The 24,313-nt window shown below is 45.4% G+C and overlaps 1 protein-coding gene across 1 annotated transcript in view; it reads left to right on the top strand.

Moving 5' to 3' along the window:
- The first annotated feature begins 489 nt into the window (after positions 1 to 489).
- Positions 490 to 24,313, top strand: part of Eml6 (EMAP like 6) — a 240,144-nt gene continuing 216,320 nt past the window's right edge. The window contains exons 1-2 of the mRNA XM_050123862.1: positions 490 to 599; positions 1,427 to 2,136. Of these exons, the coding sequence (XP_049979819.1) occupies positions 1,940 to 2,136 (197 nt within the window). The 5' untranslated portion in view covers positions 490 to 599; positions 1,427 to 1,939. The remainder of the gene's footprint in view (positions 600 to 1,426; positions 2,137 to 24,313) is intronic.

Consider the following 24,313-nt stretch of genomic DNA (forward strand, 5'->3'; position numbering starts at 1 on the left):
GGAATAACAGGGAAATTTGAAGTAGGAAACAGCGTGAGTCAAGTTCTGCAATACGGCAGACGTGGGCTGCAGCAATGTCAGAGAGTGGCGCGGGAGAAAGTCCTGAGGAAAGCCCGAGAATTTCCGCTACTCCATCTTCTCTGCTCTCAGCACAGACATGCAGGCCGATAGCCTGGATCACTACAGAACACCAATGCCAGTCTGGGTGAGTTCCCAGGTCCTGTGGGAGACACGCATTCCCTGCTGCACCCGCACCGCGGCCCGGGGGTCGCACGGAATCCTGGGACGTGTAGTACACTCCAAGTGCTCTTCGTACAAGCTGGTTACAGAGGACTACGATTCCCAGGATGCATACAGAAGCTGGCAGAGGGAGGGGCGGCTTCAGCCCTCGCGGGCGTCTGCGTTTCCTAGCGCCGCGATTTCGCCTAGTAACCCGTCCCGGCGCTGGCCCCGCCTCCGGAGCCCCGGCTGGAGGAAGAGCTGGTCCCCGGGCGCCCCAGTGACGAAGCCTATCCCGGGGTGCTCGGGGCGGGGAGGGAGGGCTGGCAGAGGATTTTGCTGGCTGGTGCGGGATCCTGGACGCACGGCGGGCAGCAGAGGTTAGAGGCGGAGAGAGCAGGGATGTTCGGAGAGAGTCTGGTCCGGGTGGGAGTGTAGGAACCCGTCGGGACCGTGGAGCGCGAGCCAGGGCATCCCTCCGGCTGGCATCCCTCGGAACTGCCGCGGCAGGCTGAGCATGGGGTGTCTCTGTCCTCGGGGCCCCACGGGAGACCTCGCTCCCCGCCAAGCTGTAGGCAGAATCCCGGAGCCCGCAAGGTCTCGTAGCTAGCTCAGATCTTCTTGGGGACAGGGGCACGATTATTATTAAGGTCATCATCATCACCATTATATTGTTTTTATTATTATTATGTTGCCACTTGTTAATTTTTTTCTTTTTTCTTTTTCTCCCCTGGAACGGGAGTGTTTGTAGGTAGCGCTTTTCTCTAGTTGCCTGGTGCCCGGTTTCCTCCAATTCAGATTTTTTTTTTTTTAATGACGCTTGCAATTGGAGTAGCTGATTAGGAAAAACGGCTAAGTTCTTTGTGGTTTTCTCTGTGAAGAGAAAGCTCCTGGATGGTATGGACTTTAAACACATGCATGACAGCTAATTGGAGCATCTGGGGAAAAAATGACCATTTTCATATTCGCCCTGGCTTTATGGAGGAAACAGCAAGTGTTATTTCAAATTAGATCAGCAACTGCCAGCCAGTAGTAGCGTTTAGGGCGTATTTCCTATAATTAAGGAGGTGAATACGGAAGGAGAAAGGTGGACAATTAAAAGAAAAACGCCCAAACACTACCCACAACTTGGTTTTAGTTTGATGATCATTTTCTTGTACTAGGTGACATGCACAAATTCTTTCTCTTTCTCGCTCTCGCATCCTAGATATAGACTGTCAATTTCGGATCCAAGGACGATGATGGCAAAGCTTACTCCGGCTGCCTGTCAGATCAGACCTGTCACAGAATAAATCCCGCTGCTTGCTGCGAAGCCCCCGCGCGCCTCAAACTTGGCGAACTGGGTAATCCGTGTCTGGATATGCAGATCTCTGATTTTAAAGGCGGGGTGACCCCGGGGAGAACCTCTCCCGGGGGCCGAAGCCCGCAGGTGCAGTGAGGCGTGCGCACTGGTGCTGGTGCCCCCGAAGCCGCCTGACCCCGAGGGAAGGAGCCGGGGCTCCCAGCGGGGTCTTGCTGCTGCGCACCGGCGGCGGCGGCTTGTCTCCCGCAGCAGCGGATGATGGTGGCGGCCGGCGTGCTGGGCTGTGCCTGTGCGTCGCCGCGGAAATCGGCGCCCCGCGCTGTACCCTGAGCCCTTGCAGGTTCGCCGCAGCCCGAGCCTTGGAAGAGGACAGAGCAGACGCGCGGGGCACCGGGGGTCGCTCGGGGTCGGCTTATAATGGCGGATCGGACAGCTCCCAATTGCCAGCTCCGGCTGGAGTGGGTGTACGGGTACCGGGGTCACCAGTGCCGCAACAACCTGTACTACACCGCCGGCAAGGAGGTGGTTTACTTTGTAGCTGGGGTAGGGGTGGTGTACAACACCCGAGAGCACAGCCAAAAATTCTTCCTGGGACACAAGGACGACATTATCAGGTAAGGGGGTGAACTGGGGCCGTGGGAAAGGGTTGGATATAGAGGACATAAGGGTGGGAATAGCCGGGGTCATGTCCGTCCGAGAGCCCCATGGAGTAAAGGATTCTCCTAGGAGCCGCTAGAGACGGGCTGCAGACGCTAGGGCTAGAGAAGAAATAGGGAGGAAGGTGTAGATGGGAGAGAGGCGTCGCTGTCCCTTCAGAAGGCTTGGAAAGCTCTACTGAGTTGAGCGTTGTGCTGCTGTTTTGTTCATTCCTGCTACAAGTGGAAGGATAACTACCAACACCCCTCACGCTTCCCTAGCTAGGTAAACGGTAGGACCAATACATGAACTGTGGGTAGCATTTTTGGAGGGCTCCTCAGTAGGTTCCCCAGCAAGCAAATGGATCTAAAAAAAAAATGAAAAGAAATTTTGGTACAGGTAGAAATGTTGGGATCTTCATCCCCGAAACGTTGAACTGGGGATATTTCTGTTGTGAGTGGGGAGTGTTTCCTGATTGCAGCAGGGTTTTAGTGCCGAAAGCTTATTTACACACTAAGTGGATGTTTTCCACAATGATTTTAGGGTTTTTAAAAAGAGTGGCAGCAGCTACTGGACCATAAAACCTTCCCATCTACCCTAAAGAGCAGCATTTGGTAGTGGATGGTCTAGGGGGAACTCCATTGCACCAAGTAGTCATTTTTATGACCCCTCTTGTTAATAAGGGGGGCATATTTGAGTCTTTGTACCAACCCCTCGTCTGGATTAGACCTATTTCTCCCCAGCCTTTGTTAGTGTCTCCTATGGCCAAATAAGGTGTGGTCCAGATGCTGTTCATAGGGAATCCCTTTCTGCCTAAGGCAGTTGAGGATGCTTTCCGTGGTGTGGACACCTCCACTCACAGAGGCAGTGATTACTGAAGATAGGCTGTGTTTGTACCTTCCAGATGTCTGTGTCATTGGTGCAGAGCGCAACGTCTACCTTATCAGGATGTTGTTTCTGTTGGCTTTGAATTGGCCTTTCGCATGGGATAAGTGAAGTAGTGTGATCTCAATGGCCTTACCTTCTCAGTGGGAACAATAGCACGAAAGGTTTCTCCCGCAACTGGTGCTGCACTTGCCGTCCAGAATTAATTTTTTTAGTTGAAAATGGTTACAGAAGGCAAAAACTTAATACTTGGAAACCTAGGACACACACACACACGCATGTTTGAGATCTTGACTTTGTGTCTTTCCCCCTGACTTTTGTGTCCCTCCCTGTCCTGTGTGTTTTTAAGATAGGATCTCACACTTGAGCCCATGTTGGCCTGCAACTCAATATGGAGTCCAGGCTGGCCACAAACTCACAGCAATCCTTCTGCCTCAGTGCTGAGATTACGAGGGTGAGCCGCCACACCCAGCTTTGAGCTCCCCTGTAGAAGAAGACTTTGCATACTGGGAGCTCTGGATGCCTTCCAGATCCGGTGGGACTGGCATGCAAAACTTTCTTCTTGTCATATCAAAGCCCCCTTTCCTTTCGTCCTGGATATGGGACGGTTGTGATTGGGGCGTCCTTATGGAGTTCCATCCCGCAGATTTTGTCTCCCCAGTTGTGTGGCTGATTGTTAAAGGCACAGGTGCGAGTGATTAACAGTGACTCATGAAAAGGTTGGCTGTTTAAAAATGTAAACCCATCGTGTGTTTGCTCTGTCTGTCTTCATGCGGTGTCTTCCCTTACAGCATCAATAAGAAGGGTGGTCCTCTGGGGGGGGGAGAGGGGCGATTAAACAGAAGATTCCCTAGGGTTAAATGATATTAACACGACACTTCACTCAGCCACTTGGGGGGCGGGGCTGGATTCTTAATACACAGTCTTTCTCTTAACAGGAAAAAAAAAAAAATTAAATGCCGTGTTGAAATTGAAGGTGGGAAAGGGTGGAGTTGCAGTAAACCACTGTGATGATGAGCAGCTAGCCTGGAGGGGCTGTGAGGACTTCTGGCTGGATGGTTAAAGAGACATTCGGGTTTGAAGAACAGGCGAATGAAGTTATAGCTGCATTACAGGTAGACTTAACTGATGGGAAGGCAAAAGGGAGAGTTTATTTCCTGCTCCGTTTCTTGAGGTGGTTATCTCTCAGACCTAACACTGGTATAGTAGCAAGTGTGACTTCAGAACGAGGCCTTTACATTTTCCATGATAGTGGCCGGTTCTGTGTATGTGCAGAAAGTCTACATTGACGTACATCTTTGCATATGGAATAAAATGAAGTTCAGTGGGTAAAAACCCAAACCCACAGCTCTTTACATAATCAGGGGCTGTGGACTGGAGTGTGTGTCTTGTCATCTTGCTGTCTCTTGTATATGTAAACATCTTTTTTTCTGAAGAAGGCAGTACATAAAGAACAATGTACAATCTTTTATCTTTATCATTTCAATCCATCTCTGCACGCCCTAGTATACCACTGTTTTTCCACTTAAAATGCTGAAGTTTATCGTTGAATGGGGTTGGCTGTAGTAGCCAAGGTTTTGGTGCAGGAAATATTTTGTCTTTTTAAATCATTACACAAATATTAAAACTCTTGATTTCAACATATCAGGCAGTGCAGTCACTGTCCACTTGGTCCCTGGCTTTTGAAGGAAATGTCCATGCCTATAAATTTGATACTTAAAAAAATACACCTTTGCCTGGAACATTAGCTGCAAAGCAGCCTAACATATATATTGATAACATAGTCCATTTTATAAAACTGCATGCTCTCTGAGATCGTGGTGAACCTTAGTGATGTCGGATTCGGCCGAGCTCAGTAGTGCTCCGCGTGTGTCCTTTGGCTTTGACAGGATGTGCATTTAAGGCCGATTTTCCCAAGTGTTGCTGTGTGAGGCATAATGTGATTTGTTGGCTAAGCAGGCTTGGTTTCATTCTCTTGAGTGATTATCTTTCGATGCAGATGACAGATGAGAGAATGATGCCATCTTTTAGTCTTGATAACACTGTGACAAGACAAATAAATACCTAAACTGATATTTGCTGTTGCGTTGACAAGACTCAAATGGTGTTCGAAGGCAAGACGGTTTGGTGCTGCTGGCTGGGATCATTACTGCTTTGCTTTCCTGCTCTGGCAGAGGAGGGAAGAAAAAGTCACCTGTGCAGCCACCCCCATCACGTCCTCCTCATGTCCTCATGCTCACAGTGATGTGTTTGTCTCCACAGTCTGGATCCCTAGATTCCTTCCAGATAATTCCGTTTCTCCATCTTACCCTTATTTATTTATTTGACTTCATGTTGCAGAGGAGGTTTAATTGCAGTGCTATCTTAAGGGGAAGGATACTGACCTTTTGACATCAGAACAAGCAGGAAGAACCCCACTGCAGTTTACTAGAAGCATTCAACAAGGGTGTGACCTCTCTTGGCGGTATTTGTGAAACGAACCCGTCAACACCCAAGTTGCAGCGTTACTGGGATGATTATAAAGAATGTATACAAATTATTGGGGGGGGCTCGCCCTTAATACGCACTCAGTGTTTATTGTTATGCCCAATTAAACACGTACACCCCCAAACAGTTCCTCATTGTACACAGACAAATGTTTAGACTCTTTTTATTCTCTTATACCCTAACTTTCCATTCTGTCCTTATTTTCTATTAAAGTCATAGGATGTTTGCTTCTGGCTTGCTATCTCATGCAGGAACCGGTTCTTCCCTGCTTTATACCAGAATGATTGATGTTGCCCTTCTCTTTTTGTGAAGCCTAGATCAGCTACAATTTGGGCATCAGTGTCATCAGTAAAACAGCTTAAGTTCCGTTATAAAGTGGGGTTTGCGGGCATTTGTAATGTTGTTGAGGTTGTATAGATGATGCCCACAGTACATGGCAAAGGGTAAGTGCTCACCCCGGGGACGGTATTTGTATCCCTACCCTGGGCAGCCCCATGTGCTGCAGTGTAACCTCTCCTGGAGACCTTTCTCCACATGCAGACAGAATACCAGAATACTCCTCAGGTTGTGCAGGGATATCTGGTGCCATTCTCCCATTCCAAGCATCTCTACCTGCAGAGGAAACAGCTTCTTGATGCTGAGAATGAACCTTAACAGAGGCTCAGTTAACATTGCCTGAGAGTTAAAGACCCTGGGTTCAATGTGTATCCAGATTTATCTCCTCCATCCTTTCAGTCTACCTTTTGGGGAGCCTGGCTTGCTGACCCCCACTTACTGACAAGGTAAGTAAGGCACAGAGGTGTTAAGGATTTCGTACGTGGTTAGCAGCAGGCTGACTCTAGAGTGGGAATTGGAGTCGAGGCTGGTCTGATTCCAAAGCCCAAAGCTATTGCTCCCCTGTTTTCCAGGTTTTGTTCCTAGTTGCTGGGTTCCTGCCTTTGCGCTGGTTGTTAATGGAGGTCAGCACACTGTTCTCTCTGCAGCTCTGCTCGTCATCAGGTGGCCTATCAATCCCTGTAAGAGCCCTTGAGACAGATTGTTAGGTCTCAGTCTAGACAGAGAGTAATGTTCAAGTTCACTGTAGCAATAGCACCAGCCTCGAAACAATGATTGGAAACGATCATCTGGTGAGGCCGTTTAATTTAAAAGGCTTAGACGTCTAAACTGTGACAGGTTAAAGCAATCTGAGGCCACAGCTGTAACTGAGGTTGTTGAGTTTGAAGTGAGCAACAGAACGGCCATGGCTGAGCCTCAACTGTGGGTTCCCATGAAGGCCTGGGCATGTAACTTTATACTTTGAGTAAGGGAAACCTAGAAATAACTATAAAGAATTAAATCCTGGGTTGGGGGTGAAACTCAGTGGTAGAGCACTAGTGTATACAAGGCCCTGGTTTAAATCCTTAGACCACAAAAGGGAGAAGGGAAAGGCAGAGAAGGAGAGGGAGGTTGGGGTGGCGAGAATATGAATTAGACCTGTATCTGGTTGAAGTAAGTGCTCTTTGCCACTGTATGAGGATGTACACACACACACACACACACACACACACACACACACACACACACACATATGCCATCACATTCTGCGTGGTAACTTCAGTTTACAGGTTGTCTCTGGGAGGGACATAGATTTAAGTCATTTAGGGCTGGAGAGATGTCTCAGAAGAGCACTGACTGCTCTTCCAGAGGTCCTGAGTTCAATTCCCAGCACCCACAGGGTGACTCACATCCATCTAAAATAGGATCTGATGCCCTCTTCTGGTGTGCATGTGTACATGCAGATAGAACCCTCATACATCGAAAATAAGATTTAAGTCATTTAGCTTGGGTCCCACTCTTTCATGTATTAGCAAGATTGTGAGGCAAAAGGCTTGTTTATTTGTTGACGTTAGACATTGTCTTTCTTTATAGTTCAGTCTGGCCCGGAACTTGCTCTCTAGCTCAGACTGCCTTCCCCTTGAGATCCTCCTGCTGTCTGCTGGATGCTCTGATTACAGTTGTGTGCTCCTACACCGCCCTCAGAGACTCCGGGGCTGTTGATAAGTGCCCTATTGTTGTTGTTGTTCATGAGCTACAGACTATTTGATGATTTTTACTAGGGTTTATCTATTCTCTAATTCTAATTATTTTTCATTTGTTCATTCATCAGAAACTCGTATTGTGCCTAATGTGCCTGATGTAAGAGTGTGTCGGAGAATCCCTGGGTACTTCCGGTGTGGAGCTTACAGTGATGAAGATAGCATTGTGGACATGGTGGGGGTGATAAGTGCTAAGGGGCAAACAGAGAACCCGGGTTGAGTGGGGCTGACTTTAGAGAATGATTCCAGGATATCTTCAGGGAATGGCGTTTGAAGCTGGGATCTGACGGGACATAGTGCAGATGTGGGGTCTGAGGAGTCACCAAATAGTACAAATATATCAGTGTGGGAAGGAGCTTAGTGCCCAGAATCCTGGTGTTTAGAGACCAGAGAAAGACCAAGGACAGACATCCCAGTTCTCAACCAGGTCACTAATGCCTCATGGGTTTTGGTACCATATGTCCTAGATTTCCCATGACAGGCATCCATTATTGTCATGAATACAGCTTTTCTTATTAGTCAGTGTCATTTTTAAATTCAGAAATATGAACGCATTTTTACTTGAAAATGTGATTACAATCAGCTAACTCCTTGCAAACATCTGCAGAGTGAAATCAACCAACAACACGAATGGTCACACAGGCAGAGTTCACTGTGGCAACGCAAAACTTGTTCATGGTAGACTCGCTCCGTCAGTGGGCTGTGCTTAGAGATTCTTCTTCCTCCAAGGATCTGAATGTCCCTGTAGTGGTAGTGACTTTGTCCCAATGGAAAGGAAGCTGCAGGATGGCTGACTTGCTGTCTCCTTCTCTGGGGCTGACTCGGCCCCCAAGAAAACTGTGCTATTTGAGAAGCTATTTTTTAGTCCATGGACTACGTTTGTAGGTTTATTGGTGTTTGTCAAGTGGGGATTAGTTTTATATATAATTAAACAGCTCTCAGGTATTGTGTACGCGAGTCACTTGGTAAAATCCAGATTGTGCTGTAGGCCTGTGAGGGCTGCATGCTGAGCTCTTACCAGCTCCTGGCTGGTACTGGCACTCTGTGTGCCCACAGACTCCATTTCAGAAGTTAGCTTTGAAGGAACGCATTGGTGTGCCTCAGAACTCAACACACAAGTAAGTGTCTTTCAACCGGAAAGATTTTGCAAGCTAACAGAATTTTAATCACACGCACACATGAAATGTATATTTGCTACAATTTTATATTAACAGTTCCCCTTTCCAGTTGCATTTATACCTGGTTCAGTGTTCTTCTGCTGTCCCAGAAGAACCAAGTAGTTACTGATTGAAACAACGTAAAGGCTGTCAGAAGCCTCCCCCTCGTCTCTCCATAGTCTTTGTGTGGGCATGCGCTCTAGGTTTTTGGATAACTAAGAGTAGAGCGACTGGATCATGTGGTCAGTCGGTGTTTGAATTTCTTCTCTTTTTTTTTTTTGTTTTTTGCTTGTTTGTTTTGTTTTGTTTTGTTTTTGAGACAGGGTTTCACTAGGTAGATCAGGCTAGCCCCAAACTCACAGGAATCCTCCTGCCTCTCTCTTCAGGAGTGCTGGATTAAGGGCATGACCACCATGCCCCGATCCTTTGTTTACTGATTTGAAGCACTGTCAAGCTGTTTTCCAAAGTAACCACCCTACTTTGCAGGCCTATAGAAGTAGTGTATAAAAATAAGTTCTCTATATATTCTGAATGTAGGCCCTCAATATATTATTTACAAATATTTATCTCTTTCTTTAAGTTGTCTTCACTTTTTTGATGCTGCCCCTTTATGTATGAAAGCTTTAAACTTTGATGGTTTTCAGTTTATTTCCTTTTTTTTTTGTACTTTTGATATTCTATTCAAGAAACCATCATCCAATCCAAGATCATAAACATTTATTCCTGCTTTAGTCTAATAGCTTTGTGGTTTTAATATCCAACTTTTAGATTAGTTTGATGGTTCATTTTAGGTTACTACATGGAGCGGCTGTGTTCATTCTATACACTGGGATTACATTTTCCCTTTGAAATTAGACTGGATTCCCAGAGTCATTGAATTCTTCTAGGGGCCTATTCTTCCATAGGAGATACTAATTTGGGAGTGGGGTAGGAGACAGAAATAGCCATTAAAATGTTTAATTTATGAGCTGGAGAAATGGTTCTGTAGTTAGGAGCACATGTTGCTCCCCCAGAGGACCTGGTTTCTATTCCCACACCTACATCAGGTAGCTCACAACCACTTGTAGCTCCAGCTCCAAGGGGATCCAAGACCTCTAGCCTCTACAGACAGCTGCATACCCATGTACATACCCCCCACAAACACATACTTAAAAATAAATCAATCTCTAAAAAGGATTAACCTAGCTGAGCGGTGGAGGCACACGCCTTTAATTCCAGCACTCAGGAGGCAGAGACAGATGGATCTCTGTGAGTTCGAGGCCAGCCTGGTCTAGGACAGTTCCAGGACAGGCACCAAAGCAACAGAGAAGCCTTATCTCGAAAAGAACAACAAAAAGATTAACCTAGAAGTGATGGACGTCAGTGGCTTTGGCTGCTCTTCCACATTGGTTAAAGACATCACATTCTAAAGAATTTGGAGATCTTATGTATTTGTAGAATGGAGCCATTTACATTTGGAGAAACTGATTTAGAGCAAGTTGCAGTCCAGACAATAGATTTGTTGACTCCCAAAGTTGTTTTTGAAAAAATGAGTTTGTAGACTCCAGCCCTGCTGTTGGTGGTGAGTCTTTGGGTCTGTAAAGTGGTTTGTGTGTGGAAGAGAGGGGTTATAAAAGAAGTGCCCTTTTGTCTTTTCTACACCCTACACTCTCTTTTTTGAGAGACTGTCTCATGTAGTCTAGACTAGCCTGCCCTCCTCGTGTAGCTGAAGATGACCCCGAACTCCTGATTCTCCTACCTGTGTCCCCCAAATGCTAGGATTGCAGGCATGCGCTCTCACACCCAGCTCCTCTACCCATTTCTTTTTAAATCTTTCCTTTCTTCCCTCAAAGGGAGGCAGGTTGAGGGTCTCAGCCCAGACATTCGAGGATTCTGGGATGTGACCTGTTTCTCTGCCACGCCCCTTCTCATCTCCAGGGAGGCAGAAGCAGCAAAGGATTACTTCCTGGAGATGGCAGGCACTTTCTCTCAGGTCCACACATGGATGTGTTCTGTTTTGTTCATAATCTGGTCGGAGCCCTGGGCGTTACGTGCCAGGCAGGTGCTCTATCATGAAGTTCTTTATTTTAAGATAGAAGTTTTCATTTTGGAGTGGGGGGGGGGCTTAACTGATATTGAATAATATCATTAAAAACATTATTCTATGCTTATAGTTAATTTTATAGATAAGACTAAAACAAGATTTAAAATTAATGTGAGAGCCACGAAGGAGGGGCTTATCACATGACAGGAAGTCTTTTGGACCTTAGCACAGAGCATGCGGTTTTCTCTCAGGCACTGCACAGGTGCCAGGCAGCTAGGCTTTCCCTAGTTCTTTTTCCCATATACCACAGGAATTCACATCTTTGCTTCTTTTATGATCTTTCTGGCTCTAGGATGACTGTTTAACTTAATGATATGTTTTATACGTGGCTGTCTCAAGTCTGTCTCAGTCCCCGAGTACACATGGCCATTCAGTGTGGTCCTACAGAAGTAACTGGACCTTTTTTGTTTTTAAGTCTTAATTCCAAAGTCCCAGGAGAGAGAATCTAATTGACTTAGTATAGGTTGAGATTGACCTAACAAGCCATATTCTAGAGAGTGAAACTGTTTCCAAGGGCCTTTGTTTCAAGGAGGATCATCTCATAAAGAGGGCTTTGCTGAAGAAGAATGGACAGGAACTCCACTGTAGAAAACAGACAGGAAAGAAGAAGGTGGGCCATTTCTTGATACATAAAAAGAAGAACTAGATGATGAGAAATATTGAGTCAAGGATCAGAAAATGTAGAGACAAGACCATAAACAGAACCTAAACTCAAAATCTGAGTGATATGTCATAGAATTTTCAGTTCCCCCAAGAGAGCAGGCCCCTGCGCCTCTGGAGAGCTGGCTCATCCCTGAACATGCCTTTCCAGCTGCTTGACGTGACCTCTGTTGTCTCTGCTGATACAGCCTTTCCCTTCCTTCCATCTCTCCTTGAAGCTTTGCCGACAGCTCGGACCATTGTAAGCCTTCCTTTCTCCACAGGCTTAGCCGGCAGAGCACAGGTCTCCCGTGCAGAGCATTGAGTCATGTGGCATCATCATGCTGCCTATTGACCGCTCTCTCCACCCGACCTCACGCCTAGCAACGTCTCTAGGGCACAGTAACTGTCTACTGTGTTTCATTTGCTCTTTGATTTCCTCTCCAATTAGTTGGCCTTAATGAGGATGATGTTGAGTAAGTAAGATTTCCATCAAAATCTTTTTTTATATACTTGGTGAGGAGAAAAATCTTAAGAATATTCTCAGCTGGGAGTAGAGGTGCACATCTGTAATTCAAATACTTATGAGAGACAGACGCAGGAGGATCATCAGTTAGGGTTCAGCCTGGGCCATATAGGGAGACCCTGACTTAAAAAAGAAAGTAAAATAAAATTTTCAATTAATAACAATGGTCAGTTATTGCAGTGCTTTAAATTCTGACACAAATTGTCTCCTTCCTCTACTGCTTTGTTGGTCTGGGCAGAAAATGTAGCCATTGAGAACACAATGCCCTCTATGAAATGTAGGCTTGGACCTTACGATAAGCCCTTGTTAGTTTTGGAAACTTGGTTGGAGTGAATAGCTGTAGGAAGCTGCTCGGCAGTGCACTAGAGGAGGAGCCCTTGGTGGTGAGCATGTTCCTGCGAGGCCTAACGGGACTGACCTGCTCAGAAAGCAGGCAGCCCTGTCCCATTGAGCTTTCTTATTGGCCAAGACATGTGCACGAAGACTCCCACCACATGGGCAGATACTTGTCCATTCACTAAGACAAACTTTTCTTCTCTTTTGATGCTTTCGTCAAGGGTTTAGTCATGGTAATGCAAAAAGTTACTAAGACACAACGAACAGACCATTCTTTTGGATGACTTGCACTTAAGTCAGTCTCTGTCTCTCTCCTTGACTGTGTTGTAAGGAAATTATTGGTTTGTGTCCTTCTGACTTAGGAAACATACGGACTTTGATAGTTTTTGAGAATCTGATCAAATGTTTGCAGGAGGGAAACGCAGTCTCGATGTGTGCAAAGATGGTAAGGTAGTGCCTGCCAGTTCTAACTGAAGTTGGTTTTCCTGGCCTAGGAGAGTTTGACCCAAAGATACAGAAGTGTGGCTCAAAGTCGAAAGTTCTGTTTAAGACAGTGGTTCTCAACCTGTGGGTCACAACCCCATTGGGGTCACATGGCCCTTTCTAGGAGTCACCCAAGGCCATCAGAAAACAGATATTTACATGATGATTCACAACAGTAGCAGAATTACAGTTATGAAGTAGCAACAAAAAAATTATGGCCAGGGGTCAGCACAATATGAGTGATGTGGGAGTGTCATATATCAATCTGTTGATTTCATTGGTTAATTAAATAAAGAAACTGCTTGCCCTGATAGGTTAAAACATAGGTGGGAGGAGTAAACAGAATAGGATGCTGGGAGGAAGAGGAAGTGAGCTCAGACTCTGCTCTGCTCCCGGAGAGACTGGGACAGCTCTGCTCTAGAGCAGAGATGCCATGCTCAGCTCTCCCGGGTGGACCCGACAGCTCTGCGCTCTGAGGCAGACACATGAAGCTCAGACCCAGGATGGACATAGGCTAGAATCTTCCCAGTAAGCGCACCTTGGGGTGCTGACACACATTATCAGAAATGGGCTAAATTAATATGTGAGAATTAGCCTAGAAGAGGCTAGATAGAAATGGGCCAAGCAGTCTTTAAATGAATACAGTTTGTGTGTTGTTATTTCGGGCATAAGCTAGCAGGCGGCTGGGGTGCTGGGGACGCAGCCCCGCCGCTCTTATTTCAACATATGAGGACTATATTAAAGTGTCACAGTGTTAGGAAGGTTGAAAACACTGGTTTAAGTGGCTGAAGAGAGTGACCTTTGAAGGATGAAGGGCTGTTTGACAGGAGGGATGAAGATAGATGGGAAGGAGGGGACAACTGGGAAGAAAGAACCTGTGCAGAGGACCTGGACTTCCAAGAGCAGGCCCTGGAGAAGCTAGGACAGGATTGCAGTGGTGCAAGATGGGAGTGAGGAGTGTGGGAGATGAAGCTGAGGAAGAGGGCTGGGGAGTCACCGGGAGAGCCACAATGCCTTGCCTAAGTTCTGGCCATCAGTGAGACCTACCAGACAGACAAGGCCAGGTTGCCAGTTTACACTTTAGGGAGATCTTTGATATTAAACTTCCTGGGGGTGGGGAGAGTGCAGACATTGCCTGTGGATTGGTGCATACAGCACCGATCTCTGCACTAGCTCCATCTGTCATCAAGGGTGTGACTTTTCCGGGTCTCATCTGAAGAGGAGGAGACGGACTTCTAAAATCCCTTCTTCTGAAGATGCTGAGATTCCTGGTTGTCACCACGTACATCTCCAGTTCCTTGTCTCTCACTTATTCTTCAACACACCAAGTGGTTTTCAAGTTCCATCAGCCACAGTCACTGTGGAATCACTCTGGGGCGGTCTGGTGCTGGGGGGTGTCAGATCCTGTTTAACTCTGCAGTGTCTGGTAGAGTGATCATCACTTCCACCAAACTCATTGTCTCTTCTCTGCTTACACTAAGACCCCCTGGCTGCCTCTGTCTGTCATCCGTCGGTGCATTCTTCCATACAAGGGCTCTCTGGTATTGTTTATCAGATTTTTCCTACTAAAACTTCATGGCCGCAAGCTAACCATGAGAAAATAGTCCAAAGGAAATTAAAGAACATTTTATAACACATCTGATAGGTACTTGGAAAAGGAATTTCATCTTCCAAAAAGACAGAAAGAAGTTGAGTGTTCAGATTTACAAAGGATGAAAAGGTATTCTATTAAATGAAAGGTATGATGTTGGGTTGGGGTGGAGAGAGGTTACTGCTTACCAAGGAGGGCCATGCAGATGGCTCAGTGGTTAAAGGCATTTGCCACTAACCTGATGACCTGCGTTCGATCCCTGGAGCCCACATGGGAAAGGAAAAGACCATCTTCTGCAAGCTGTCCTTTGACATCTACACTCATGCTAACGCACCCCCAATAAACAATATTTTTAAAAATGCAAAAGAACCCTTGGTTTAGTGGAATGAAGATGCCTTTCAGTAAAGGTTTCCTGTGCATTTACCATGTTCTTCTATACTTGTGCTGAGGATCCAAAACTGAGAAATATTTGCCTCCTCTCAAAAGTGTCCCAAAGACAATATTGAGCATACATGAGCAGCTGGGTGTCTACACTGTGGCCAAAGGTCTGCAGGAACCTCAGGATTTGTATCTAACCTGTTCAAGAGTGCGGGAAGTGGCCAGGGAGGACTCCCTGGAGAGAGCATCATTTGATTTAGGTTCCAGAGTAGTCACTCTGGCTGCAGTGTCTGGATGAGAAAGTCCAGAGGCACTTAAAATAGTGCTGGTAGAAGATGAATATGGTGGTCTGCAAGACTAAACCCTGGAGACCCCACATCTCTGGGGACTCAATGTAGCCAGAGTGTGTGGTAAGGACAGGATGAAGGAATATTCTGACATAGCCCTGGGTGGATGTAGTTATCATTCCTTAAAATAGAGCAAGGAGAGGGTCAAGATTAGGGAAAGATGAATTCAGCTATGACCATATGGTCGTGATGTTTGGTGATGGGATTATATAGGTTGGCGATCCCGTTAAGATTATGTAGGATTTGAAAGATACCTCTTACCTACTGATGTCACAGCTGTCTCTGCAATGGAACTCTTGATGTCGTAGTGTCGCACAATGCTTGTGGTTGTGGTGATGCCACAAGCAAACCTGCTATGCCATTAGTTGTGACAAAGAAGTGACTATTTGCCTTGCATATGTATTGCTTAGACCCCTGTTGTTTTAGAACATACTTGTATTTTAAGATGCTTACCATGAAGTAGCATGCCATGTTATGCCAGCAGCAGTTCCTAGCACTGTTTAGTGTATTTCCTGATTGCATCAAAGGCCATGTTGAGACATTGCCCAGTCTGTACCCTCTGGTGGCCACACACTGATGAAACTGTGTGACAGTGTAGCTCTCAGAATGTGTCCCACTAGAGTGAAGCCCGGCTACATTGACACTGAGGTGTCTTTGATATACCCTATAGAAACGTCTAGATGAGGAAAGAGCAGTTGCAGTGTGTAGAAGTGGGTAACACAATGCAGAGTGTAGGGAGAAGAGAAAGGAGGCCAGAGCCAGGACTTCAAGAAAGGTCAGCGTGAAAGAAAGAGACCATCAGGAAAAGAAGTGCTTGAGAAAGACAGTCACAGGGTAGGAGACAGATGAGGGGCGTGGAATGTCCTGGAAACCAAGAGTGGGGGATGTCCAGGAGATGCTCCACCACTTCAGCAGAGTAAGACAGAGCCTGGAAAAGCACTCAGGGGTTAACAGTGGGGAGGCTAGTGGAGACTCGCTTTTACTACACCAATGGGGACTCGCCCTCTGGACTGTACTTGCTGCTGGTTTTTAACTCCATTATAGCAGTTAGAAAGTCCAGGGGGCGTTTCCCTTTAACTTTTCATTTCTTTTTGCATTTTCTTAATCCATGATGCTCACACTCCAGTGGCTGCCACGCTGCAGTGGTGATGAGCAGGGTTCGGACTTAATGGCTTCTGTCCCCAGCAAACTCGCTCTTCTCCTGGAAAATAAGAGACGCTGGGACAGATGTTGCTTCTTGGTGAAAAGTCATGCGGGTCTGTCTTGCTGCATGGTAGAATACAGCCACTCTGGCTGGCTATGCTTATGTGAGAATTTGGCTGCTCACAATGGATCACTGAACATCTGTCTGTAGCTCACATACAATAAAAATATCACAGAGGGCACACACATTCTAGAATGTTTTATTATAATTACGTTAGCTTCATATTTTTATTTCTGTGTTTCTGTGTGTATATGTTAGTATGTCATATGTGTGTGGGACCTGTGAGTTATAAGTGTAGTTACAATGTGGGTGCTGGGAAACAAACTTGGATTCTCTGGAAGGACAGCAAGTGCTCATATTGGCCGAGCCATCTCTCCAGGCCTTATAATTATTGCCTATACATTATATAGTCTATAGGGGAAAAGGGAGAAGATAATGCAGTTAAATGTGTATTTAGTGTTTATTGTGTGAGTGACAATGTGTGAACAACAGTGGCGGTTCCCGCTGGAAACATTTGGGTGCTTGCTTCCCCACCCCTCTTGCTCCTGTTGTCCAGTGTGCCCGCAGTGCAGACAATCTTGTCCTGTCCTACAGCCTGTGCCCGAGTTCAAATACCATGAGCTTTTGTCTGTGTGGTCACAGTAGCCTCCCCATGCTGTCCTTCCTTTCACTTTTAGTTCCTGCTCCAAACCTAGATACATCTAAAAAAAATACAAATTTATTACCTCCTCATAAAGATCCCGATTAAAGAAAGCTGTAAGACTCAGAAACGTGTACTTTAGAAGAAATCCCCGCAGAAATATACAGATGTATGCAAATGCATGTACATGCATGATTATCCACAGGCCCTTAACTTATTCTGCCCATGGAGAGCGTCGGGAAGGAAAGACATGTTGACAGCCATGTCACACCTAACACGCAAAGCTTCCTAAATACCATTCCCCGGGAGAAAATTGGAAGACTGAAGAAAAAGCTGATTCTGAGCCTGGGGCGGGAAAACCCAAGACTGATGGAGAACACCTTCGGGTGCTAGGAAGTAGAATTCAAGGAAAAGAGGGGCATTAGCAGGGCCCAGTCAGCTGTCTGAATGCATGTCCACTGGCCACATCTGAGCTAACTGAAGGGAAGTCTGGCTGTGCATCCACAGTGTTCTCACTAACCCTGGAGAGACCTCTCTGGAGTGGAAAGCCAGATACCTGCAGGTACATCTTCACCAAATTCAATCCACAATAGTGAGGAAAACCAACTCATTAAAACTTTCCCCAATGGCTTTAGGTTCTGGAGTCTCTGTACTGTACCAGCCGTGGAACTACTGATCTAAAGATTAGGTCTAGCCTGGCCTTGCCTTGTTGGAAGACTCCTCCTGCACTGACTCCAGGGCTTCCAGATTGGGTCTGTCCACTGTCTGTCACCGTCTCCACAGATGTCTTCCTTTGTCCTCCTCAACATTAAATCCCACCATACTTTACTCTTTCAGTTCAAACAAGCCCCGTTCCCCATGGTACCGCTACATCCTGCTGCTTCAAATGTGCACCCGGGTCTCTCTGGGGCAGATTCATGGAATCCAAGAGGAAACTCCAGTGCCACCATCTCCATGAAGTCCCATCAGATTTCTTGACGTGGAGCCAGTGTCTTTCCTTTCTCTGCCTTTTGTCTTATAATACTTTTCGTATTGTGCTACAGCTTCACTCTGCGTGTCTGCTCACACCACCCAGCAGACCACTGCCCCTCTGTGTCCTAGAAGTACTTCTTGTGGAGACAGCAACTATGGCTTTAGGTCAGTCAGATTTAGGTTAGAATCCGATCTACACTTACTTATCGTTCTGTGTCCAGTCTCCGCTCCTTCTCTAGACGGTGGTGCTGAGTCAGCGGAGAGCAGTCGCTGTAGGAGCGGGGGTCAGATGGGTGCAGGTGAGAGCTGTCTCACAGACATGAATTGGATGTCTGTCCACAGACACTCCTTCCTGTTGATCCCAAATATGTCTGGTTAGAAGAGAGCACATGAGGTGAAAAGGAATGAGAGTTTTTAAGCAAGAACACTGGGAAGTTCCCTTGACTTAAAGAATGTGGAGAGAAAAAGGAGCCCTGGGGGCGTGAGGAGTGGAAAAGGAGTTGGGGATGGATGGTCAGGGCTTGGAAGCCAAGGGAGGAGCAGATGTCTGCTGTGCTCTAGAGGTCACAGGGTCAATTATGGAGCTCCGTGAAAAGATAAATCAGGATCTGGCCAGGAAAGAGGTCAAGGCAAGAGTGATTTCATCCCAGTGATGTAGCCCAGGACGCAGACTGCGAGAACAACAAGGAAAAGGAATGTGGAGGCAAGAGGAACAAGAAACCTAATTAGGGCTGTGCTCCCATATATGGGCAGGTATCTGGTATCTGGAAGATTTTAGAATCTTCTTGCTCATAAGAACCTATCCTGTGGGATTCGGCACCCCCAAAATGTTGTCTGCTTTGCTAGTGAGTTCTGAGTGAGGTGTGTGCAGGTCGGCCATCCAGTGTTTGTCCTCTCCACTAAATGATCTTAACCAGAAGGCAAATCTTCTATAATGGATCACTAAAGCAGAGATTTACATGTCTGCTTATTGTTTTCTTAGGGCACAGGCTCGTGATTTTGTCTGCCTTTGTACTGATATTTTAACACACAAACTCTTATTTAAATGCTTTAGCAGAACAAAGTAAGGAAGAGAACAAATTTAAATTACTGTAGTCTGTCAGTCATACTGCAGAGACTGGACTATACTATAGTCTGTCACACTGCAGAGACCGGCTACACGGTAGTCAGTCACACTGCAGAGACTACACCACAGTCTGTCACTCTGCAGAGACCACACCGTAGTCTGTCACTCTGCAGAGACTTAACTTTTGGTTCGAATTTTATAGAATTCATGGCTTCATTGTTTTCTCTGACTATGAGCAGCCTTATCTTGGGATACTTTTGTCTTCTAACTAGAAAATGATTGCTCTGTCTCTAGGAATATTTAATTCCATCCATGTCCTACTTTCACTGCTAACTGAACTCTTTTTATTTTTTATTTTTTGGTGGTTTCCACAAAAAAAGAGGAAATCAACATTTTATAAAGCAATGAAATATTGGGTATCAATCATCATCACACAAGTGGTCACTGGGAGGTGTCACATTAAGGAAGCAGTCACTGGCAGCATCATGGGTCATCCAGGCTGCCCTCCCCAGCTGCACACACTACACTCCAGGACACGGATGCTATGGTTTTCTGTGCCTAGATTATTTAGAAGTGAGAAGAGAGCACAAATATTAACTTGACTTTTTCTCTTAACAGTTCATCGGAATTGTAATTAAGGGCTCAAAAAAGGTGATTTTTATTAGCTATCAGGGGGTTGCATAGCATTTTGGGCAGTATGTATAAAGTATAAGAGATAAACGAAGAATTTCAGCGTGGCCATCGGACTGGTGGATAGTATGCTTCACTGGCCTGTGCAGAAATAGTCTTGACTGTGACTTTATGGTCCGAGGTATTCGCGGTTCCAGAGCACAGAGAAAGCAGATCTTTCTCGTCACGCCGTCTGCTGCACAGGTGTTCCCATGGTATTAGTAGGAGCCAGCACACTGGGCTAGAGCAAGGTCTCAGAAGTCCAGAATGACGGGAGCAGCTAATGAGGTCCTGGAACTGTTTTGGAGGATTTTTTTTTTTTTTTGGTATGTGATGTCTGAAGATTTCAAAACCCATGATCCAGGAACTAAACCAATCAAATAACACGTCTGTGAGTTCTGCTGCAACTTCACCTGTGAGTAGGCTCAAGCCAGTAGTGTTTGTGTCTGAAGCCTACATACGCCTGGGCTCCATTCTCAACTCTACAGCAGACCCAGTGATGGAGTAAGGGGAAATAGAACATTAAATCAGGCCGGGCGGTGGTGGCGCACGCCTTTAATCCCAGCACTCGGGAGGCAGAGGCAGGCGGATCTCTGTGAGTTCGAGACCAGCCTGGTCTACAGAGCTAGTTCCAGGACAGGCTCCAAAGCCACAGAGAAACCCTGTCTCGAAAAACCAAAAAAAAAAAAAAAAAAGAACATTATATCAGTAAGCTTATTTCAGGACTTCCTTCGTTTGAACCCTAAGCAAGAATTACTATTGACTATTACCTATTAACTAACATATTGGTTTTATGGCATGTTATTTATCCTTTAGGATATGGGAAATTATAAAAAAAACAAAACCCTGAGATGAATGTGAGCAGTTTCATATAGGATTCATACTGATTTGTATAAATACCTAGATCACACAATTGAGTTATCACTCAACTTGATCCTGCTCCTTGTTAATTTATAGGTTTGTAAATTTTCATCTTAACATGTACAAGATGTTCTAGGCATTTTGGAGAAAATGGGTTCCTTTCAGTGTAGCCTGTTGTAAAAAAAAATACAAAAGGTAAAATCATTCATTGATTTTTTTTTTGGCATTCCACCAAAAAGAAATTATAGCGATCTGACAGAAAACTTAGAAAAAATAAGCAGTCAGATAACATAGAGAATTATCAAACCTGTGATTATATGTTGTCAGAAAGATTCAATAAAGCCTTGTTCCCTTTGTGCATGCCCAGTGCTTGTGGGAGACACGGATTCTGTAAGTCTTAGTTGACATCATAAGCTCTAAGTCATGGGAGTGATAGAAGGGAATCTTGTAAGAACCCACCTGGTCTGGGAGAATGGGAAAGTGCTTTTGGTTTTTCTTCTGGCTAAAGGCCTGAGCCTCTCTTAGGCATGGCCATCACTGAGAGTTTGGTATGGAGAAGGTACACAGCACATATTTGTTGTCTTTCACTGGGTCGGAGGTCATCATTCCCCTGTATTATCTAGACTTGCAGCTTTTTGGTTCAATATCTGTTTTGTCTCTAAGCATTCCTGCTGATGGACATTTGAATTATTAGCTGTTAAAGACAATACCCTACTACATCTCCTTGCATGGTCTTGTGGATATTTGTATGTTTCTGTAGCAGGTATTTCTGGAAGTGGAACAGCCAGGGTCAAAGAATATGTGTATTTTCAGCATGTTGTATGGATGTCGATGAGAGTGATTCCTCCAGGAACACGGATGCTTTGTGCTTTGGGAAAGTGCGGTGTTCATCGTGAAGGTGGATAGAGTTTCTTGTGTTTAATTCCTTGTGCATGTGCAGACTCACAGAAATAGTTCTGTTCAAGAATTAAATTGGAAGGTCATTGGTCTGATGATTACATACATAATGATGTAACTGTTATCATAATAGCAACAAGGATTTGTTTTATGAAAATTTCTATGTATTGGTTCCACTAATATATAATGTAGATACACAGAGAAGATAAAAAATCAATGTTTTTTTTATTAATGTTACTATGCTCTAAGCAGTTGGCTGAGCATTTTGTGTGTTATCTAATTTAGTCTCACAAAATGACTTTATCATAGATCACCTTTTACTAAACTAGAAACCAAGAATGTCTTTCTCCAAGATAACTGGCTAACAACCTGATGAGCTGTGATTCCAAGCTGCCTCCATCAGCTTGGCCTGTGGGTCCAGCTGTGGGCATTTTCTTGATAGCTAAATGATGTTGGAGGGCTCAGCCCTAGGCGTGTGTCCTGGGCTCTATTCAGACAGCTAAAGTTGAGTTTGGAAACAAACCAGTAGGAAGTGTTCCTCCATAGTGTCTGCTTCAGTTCCTGACTCCGAATTCATGCCTTGGGTTCCCTTGATGGACTGGAATCCAAAGAAACCCTTTCCTTCCCAAGTTGCTTTTGGTCACGGTGTTTAATCACAACAGAAAGCAAACTAGGAAAGTTAGAGAACCGAGAAAGGAGAGGAATTGAGTGGTTTACGTCTCTAGAAGAGTCCAGATTAGTGCTCCCAGCTCGTCTTCAGGGTACAGTGTCAGTAGAACTTAGATTGCCGTTTCCATCCATTGGGTCTGCTGCCTTCTGCCGTCAGGCTCCTTTCAGACTGGGGGTGGGCAAGATGGTAGTGCCATGCATGGCTGGCTTTTGGTTCCTGGCCTCCCAACCAGAGGCCTCATGAGAACTGGGGGGTTTTGTTTTTTTTGTTTGTTTCCCCCAGCACCAGCTTAGAGAAAGAAAGCTGTGATTAGCGCTGTGTGACTATGTGACTGTCCTTCAAGGAACTGTGGCAGATGGTTCTCTCAAGTCGTGTGATGGGGAAGTGTTTGTTCCTGGAAGAGGGAGAAGAGGTATTACCAGAAGGGGAAAGAGATGTTGAGTTTACTAAAGCAACCTGTATTTATTTCAAAGTGGCTGTTGCCAGAAAGCCCGGGAAATGACAGTAGGAACTTGAAGTATCATTTGGAGAATGGAGACGTTCAGGGACCAGCACACCCAGCTTGATCATTCCTATGACAGGGATGATCACCTTTTCTGACACTCTTTGCTAGTCAGTTAACTAATTTATTTGTGTGTGTGGTGCATGTGTGTGTGTCTGTTGGCACTCTTGCTCATTTCTGGTACCTGTGATGTTAGGGTGATCCTGGATGTCATCCTTATTTGCTTTTCTACCTTATTATTATTATTTTTGACATAGGGTGTCTCATTGAACCCAGAACTTGCTGTTTTGGTGAACTGGCTGGCCAGAGAGCCCCCGGTATCCACTTGCCTGCCTGCCTATGCTGGGATTACAGCAGCCCTGCCTGGCTATTTACATGGGTGCTGGAGTTGAACTCAGTTTTCATGCTTGGGCAACAAACCTGTACCAACCGAGCCTTCACCCAGCCCCTTGCCAACGCCTTTCTAAAAAGTTTTATTAAACTGGTACTTAAAAATGTACAACTACATATTTATGAAGTGAAATATTTTGATATAGATATTATAAAACATTTAATTCAGATTAAACATTCTAGAAAATGGCTAGCATGTAATAAACAATTAATAAACATTAGCAAATCTAAATTGAATGCAATGAATATATATATAATAGTATATTTCTTCACCATTTTATAGTAGTTAATGCTGCTACCCTTCATTCTCATCTTATACTCTTGAAAACTGGAGTTACTAACTTAGCTATTAAAAACTTTAATAATGCTATTAATAATAATAATGTAATCTTCTCAACCACAGTATCCTCTCAACAACAGTTCGAGGTAGCTACGAGGAAACTGGTCAAAGTCACTGCGGATAGTAAGCTAATTATTCGTCACATAATCGTCACACTCCCAGTACAACTTGTCATTTCCTAGCACCTGTACGGAGAGCACTTTCAGACACATCAGCAGACTGTCACACAGCTCTCCACTGTCACAGCGCTTCACCAGGAAAAAGTGGAACTGAGGCACTCCCAGGATGGAAGCTGTCTTACTCAAAGAAAGCACCATGTGTGGGGTGCCCATCCCATCGTGATGTTACTGCTGAATGCGATCCAACCATTTACACGGGTCCTGCTCCAAAAGCCATGCCGAAGTCTGGAGGATTCGTCTCTGGAAACGCTGGCTGCTAAGGACCACACTGGAGCTAGAGTCTACCTTCTGAACCACGGCTACCAGAACTGGCAGCAAGGCAACCTCTCATGCCCATGAAGGTACTGGGAAGAAGAGACCATCTCTGGGAAGGGTGACCATCAGAGGAGAAAATGCCTGTCAAAAGTTGCACAAGGCTGGAGAGATGGCTCGGCAGTTAAAGAGCACTAGCTGCTTCCAGAAGACCCGAATCAAGTCTCAGGACCCACGTGGCAGGACACAACCATTTGTATCTCCAGTCAGGGAAATGGAGCCCTCTCCTGACCTCCATGGGCATTGCTTAGCATGCATATAGTGCCTACACACACAACTCATATACATGTAAAAGAAAATAAATGAAATCTAAAATTTAAAAAAAAATGACCTTAGGGAAGTAGAAAAAGACAAGATCTCCTGAGTAGATTGGGACCATGGGGACCATGGGAGAGGGTTGAAGGAGAGGAGAGAGGCAGGGAGGGGAGCAGAGAAAAATGTAGAGCTCAATAAAAATCAATAAAAT

This window comes from Alexandromys fortis, unplaced genomic scaffold (genome assembly GCF_014885135.2).
Source record: "Alexandromys fortis isolate MF-2015 unplaced genomic scaffold, M_Fortis_MF-2015_v1.1 scaffold_210, whole genome shotgun sequence".
Classification (NCBI taxonomy): Eukaryota; Metazoa; Chordata; class Mammalia; order Rodentia; family Cricetidae; genus Alexandromys; species Alexandromys fortis.